Here is a 5,105-nt window from a genome sequence, read left to right on the forward strand (position 1 = left end):
GCTTATAAGGGTTTTATTAACTGGGGCTAAGGCAAGACTAAGGGAGAGTGTCACAAACTGTCCCGATCCTTTGAAGCCTGGGTAAAATCCCAGTTAAACTCTGATTTTGGCGTGGCCGGCATCTCTCGGGACAAACCCCCCCTTTCCCCACACTTGGGAAAGGTGTGGCTCACACAGGTTGGAGTCAAATCTCTTTGTTGTAAGAGGTATTTAACAGCATCCCTCTGCAGTTCACTACCTCGAAGGAATCTGCTTTTATTTAAACCCCAAACCCAACACAACAGAGCAGAGCTGGAGCCGAGGCGCGGGAGGCTGAGCAGCCAGGCCCTGCCTCCAGCCTGCGTCGATGGCAGGGGTCGGATGGAAGCATTAAACCGCTGCAAAGAACCCTTTTAGCACAGAATTGGAGAAATCCAGCTGCAAAAACACCAGCAGGGTTTCCCTCCTATGCATAGCACTAAAAAGCAAAGCGAAAAGCAAATATAAGCAGAGGAGCTATAGGATGTTATCCCACTTCACCTAACGTACACAAAATACCTGAGAGCAGCAGGGTAAGCAGAAAAATAAAACTAAGTAGTGGAAAACACTAGGTTTGTCCCAAAAAAGCAACGTTACCTTATGATGCATTAAACTCTACCCTGGGCAAAGCTCACCTGATCCCATCAGATGTCCCGTGGCCCCTGGCGCACACGTAAAGATGAAGCCGGTGTATTTTCCCCGGCGGGTTTTTGGTTACTTTTCAATCCTGCTCTTTAGAGATGTGTCCCCCTTGTTTCAAAAAGCTGGCGGGGGTTTTCAGCCGAGCTTTCCCGCTGGCCGCTCAGAGCCGTTTCACACTGGGTTTGGGGAAATCGCCGGGTTTCGTGCGGCGCAGGGGGAGCGCGGGGTCGTTCTCGGCGGAGCGGGCGCTCGTGTTTGCAGGATCCCCAAATTTCACTGCCAAGGTGTGAGCTCCTCTGCGAGGGAGAGGTGGATTTGTGGTGGGCTTATTGCCTACGGGCGCTTTATTCGGCACAGGGGAAGCCGCGGGGGGGAGGTGGCCCGGGAAGGGGGTGCCGGGATGGGGGTCACACAGCGGGGCAGAGCCGTGGTGTCCTGCGGGATGACGGGGCTGGAACCATCTGGAAAGGTTTTTTGTGGGAAGAGCGAGGACCAAGGGGGATGGGAGAAGGGATGCCATGACAACCTTTGGGGGTTTCCCAGGAAACCAGGGTTGCCATAGCAACTGCATCACTCCGGTCCGAATTAGTGACTTCCGCTGGAAGGCGTGTTCGCCACTTTAATCTTCTTGCAATAAGTGGCTGCATCTCTCCCAAACTCATTGCAAAAAAAAGGAGGAAATATCCCTTTGTCTCCAGCTGGGTGGGTTTGAGGCTGCAGAGCCCCGGCGAGGAGCCCGTCACGGATCCTGCAATCCCCGCTCCACACCAGCATCGCTCCCCGCACACCCTCGGCTCCTGAAACCATTCCGTTCTGCCTTTCGCCTCCCTCCTCCCCGCACGCAGCCTCGCCGCACGGCCACAAATTTGACGTTGGATGAAATAATGCCATAGGGTTGCAGGGGAAGGGAATTTAGAATAGAAAACGAGGGCTTTTTTTTTTTTTTCCCCCTTATTTAAATCAGCATTGATTGCACTCGGTCTCTGACCAGATTAGAATTTCACAAATCATCTAACGGGAGAAAAGGGAATCTGTGATGTGCCCGTAACGGCACACCACATGTTTCAATATTAAGCGTCATTTAACAATGTGGTAACAGAGACTCTCTGCAAAATCAAATGGTTATTTCCTCCCAACCCCCTTCCAGTACGCTCTGCAACATGTTTTCCTCGTCTCCCCACCCAATCCGGGGTTGTTAATCCAACAAGTGAGCTTATGTGATGGAAGGGAAATCGGCTACCCGCTGCCTTTAGGGAAGTGGGGGGGGGAATCGGGAGCAAAGCGAGAGGTCCCCAAAAACAAGCAAACAAAAGCAGCCCTGCAACACGTTGCAGAACAAACACCTGTTTCGACGGTGAGTGTGTTTTGTCTTCATCTTCCTTCTCTTTACCTTTTAGCTGTCCTCTTCTTCGGAGAATTTTAAATCCTTTTTTTTTGGATCTTTAGAAAGGAAGGATCTAAAAAAATAAACGTATAAAAACGAGGGCACACACAGACCGACGATGGTGCATGTTCCACACAATACCGAGTACACAGTCACTTTGCATTATTATTGTTATTATTATTTTTTTACCGCATCCTCAGATTTTGTTGCTGTTTGTTTGGTTTTGGTTTTTTAAACATCCGTAAAGATCTTTTTGATGTTCACACAGTTGGGATTGTTTGTGGTTGTGCAGTTGCCTGTCTTAAAGGCAGCCTGTTTGAATGCACTGTGGTTGATTCCCCCTTCCTCGATCACCATGTACTCGGACTTGCTGAGGGTGGAATTGCTGCGAGCCTTCCTCATCTCCTCGCTGGACGAGAGGTGCTGGCAGCTCCCGACGTGCATGTATTGGGCTTGCTCCTCACCTTCTGTCTCCCGGTGGTAGAAATAGTTGAAATTGGAGACTATCACAGGCACGGGGAGAGCGATGGTTAGCACCCCTGCGATGGCACAGAGCGAGCCCACGATCTTGCCCCCGATGGTGATGGGGTGCATGTCCCCGTAGCCCACGGTGGTCATGGTCACCACCGCCCACCAGAAGGCATCAGGGATGCTACTGAAACCTGAACTGGGGTCATCGGCTTCTGCGAAGTAGACGGCGCTGGAGAAGAGGATGACGCCGATGAAGAGGAAGAAGATGAGCAAACCCAGCTCCCGCATGCTGGCCTTGAGGGTCTGCCCCAGGATCTGCAGCCCCTTGGAGTGCCGGGAGAGCTTGAAGATACGGAAGACCCTGACCAGCCGGATGACTCTGAGGATGGCTAAGGACATGGCTTGCTGGCCGTTGCCTTGCCTCTCAGCCAGCTCGGTGCCCAGCGTGATGAAGTAGGGAATGATGGCCACAATGTCAATGATGTTCATGATGTTCTTGGAGAAGGTGGCCTTGCTGGGGCAGGCAAAGAAGCGGACCAGCAGCTCGAAGGAGAACCAGATGATGCACAAAGTCTCCACTACAAAGAAAGGGTCGGTGAAGGACGACACCATGGAAGTGGCCGAGGACGAGGAGTTGGTGAAGACATCAGGTGGGAGAGGGCCACCACCCGTCCCGAAGGTCCCCCCAGTTCCTTCATAGTCGTGGTCATCCCTGAATTCAGGCAGGGTCTCCAGACAGAAGATGACGATAGAGATAAGGATGACCAGGACAGAGACTATGGCAATGCCTCGGGCCGGCCCAGAGCTCTCAGGGTACTCGAAGAGGAGCCACACTTGGCGTTGAAACTCCTTGTCGGGAAGCGGCCGCTGCTCCTCCCGAATGAAACCCTCATCCTCCCGAAACTTCTCCATGGCCTCCTCCCCCAGTTGGTAGAAGCGGATCTCCTCGGAGAAGATATCGATGGGGACGTTGACGGGTCGCCGGATGCGCCCACCTGACTGGTAGTAGTAGAGGATGGCGTCGAAGCTGGGACGGTTGCGGTCGAAAAAATACTCGTTGCGGAGGGGGTCGAAGTAGCGCATCCTCTTGCGCGGGTCCCCCAGCAGCGTTTCGGGGAACTGCGCCAGCGTCTTCAGCTGGGTCTCGAACCGCAAGCCCGAGATGTTGATCACCACCCGCTCGCAGCACTCGTGCTCCCCACCGCCCGCGGGCTGGCCGGCGGGGACGGCGGCCGGGGTCGGGGGGTGATCGTAGCGGTCCCCCCCAAGCAAAGGATGAGGATGCTGCGGCTCTTCCAGCAAAGGGTCTCCGCCGCCGCCGCCCCCCACCACGGTCATGCTGCTTTCTTCCCCTTCTTCACCCTCTTCCTCCTCTTGGTCGGGGACCGGCTGGGGGGCGGCGGGGGGCAGCTGCTCAGTGTAGCCCAGGTTGTGGTGGCTGCTGGTCGAGCCGCCCCGCGGATGCCGGCTGGCGAAGGAGGCAGCCGGAGAGTAGAGCAAGCTCCGGCGCTCGTCCATAAAGGTGTGGGGCGGGAGGGGAAAGGGAGGGGGGAGGATCGGAGAGGCGGCAGCCGAAGCCTCTTCTTCCTCTTCTTCCTCCTCCTCCGGGCGGAGAGGGAGAAACAGCCGCCCAACTCCTCCAGCGGCTGCCGCTGCTCTGAAGAGCTGAGGCTCTTCTCAAAAAATCCGCCCCCAGCCCTGGCACCGCCTCGCTCAGTCACCGCTCCCGGAGACACCCACCAGCACCCCCGGCCCTGCCCCGCGGCCCCCGGCAAGCTGCGGGCACCCCCTCCCCTGCCCCAGCCCGGGGGGGGGGGCCCGATCCGTGCCCCCACCCAGCCACACGCCGAGGGACTTCGGTCCCCTCCCGGGGAGCATCCTTTGATGCTCAGCGGGTCGCAAGCAGGGAGAGTTTTTTCTGGCAGAACCGTTGCCTTAGAAAGAGTTTTTCTGCCCTCCCCCCAGGAAGGCGAAATGTAATTTTTATTATTAGTTTCGGGGTTTGCCTGTTTGTTTCGAGTCACCGTTTCAAGCCGCGGCGGGGCTGTGGGTAATGGAAAGCAGACAGCGGCGGCCGGAGCCACCAACAGTTGTTTTGAATCAGCGTTTCGGCTGAAGTGCCGGGGATTTTTTTTTCCGTCTAGGAGAGCGAGCGTGTGTGTGCATGCATGCGTCTGTGCGCACACGTGTGGGTGTGCATGTGTGTGTTTGCACACGCGTGTGTGCGTGTGCGTGTGCATCCCCCCAGCAAAATAAACCGAGGAGTGAAGCTGAGCCAGCCCTCCACCAAGGCAGTTTCAGTCTGAACCCAAATCTGCATTTCAGACTTTCCTGCAAGAAAGCCAAAAGGCTTCGATTTTTTTTTTGTCTTCTCCCTTCAATTGATCTTCTTATGCAAATAGTTCAGTTTTGGTCAAAAGGGATTTTTTTAAGGCGAAAGCCTGCTCTGCAGGAGCCCAGTGCTGGAAGATGTTCCGTCCCCAGGAGATGTGCACCAGGGACAACCTCTGATCTCTGCATCTGGCTGTGCCCATCTCCCCCCCAGCCCACTATGGGTCCCCGTTTTCCCAAACACCCCCGACAGCAGAAT

At 55.4% G+C, this 5,105-nt stretch overlaps 1 protein-coding gene across 1 annotated transcript; it reads right to left on the bottom strand.

Moving 5' to 3' along the window:
* Positions 1–1,116: 1,116 nt before the first annotated feature.
* On the bottom strand, positions 1,117–4,033 carry LOC142093129 (potassium voltage-gated channel subfamily A member 3-like). Its single transcript, XM_075174019.1, has one exon. The coding sequence runs from the start codon at positions 4,031–4,033 to the stop codon at positions 2,276–2,278; it is 1,758 nt and encodes a 585-aa protein (XP_075030120.1). The 3' UTR covers positions 1,117–2,275.
* Positions 4,034–5,105: the final 1,072 nt, after the last annotated feature.

The sequence above is a fragment of the Calonectris borealis genome, chromosome 26 (genome assembly GCF_964195595.1).
Source record: "Calonectris borealis chromosome 26, bCalBor7.hap1.2, whole genome shotgun sequence".
Taxonomy (NCBI): domain Eukaryota; kingdom Metazoa; phylum Chordata; class Aves; order Procellariiformes; family Procellariidae; genus Calonectris; species Calonectris borealis.

Excerpts from the sequence above, each read along its gene's own strand:
- LOC142093129 (XM_075174019.1), bottom strand. The coding sequence starts at position 4,033 with ATGGACGAGCGCCGGAGCTTGCTCTACTCTCCGGCTGCCTCCTTCGCC.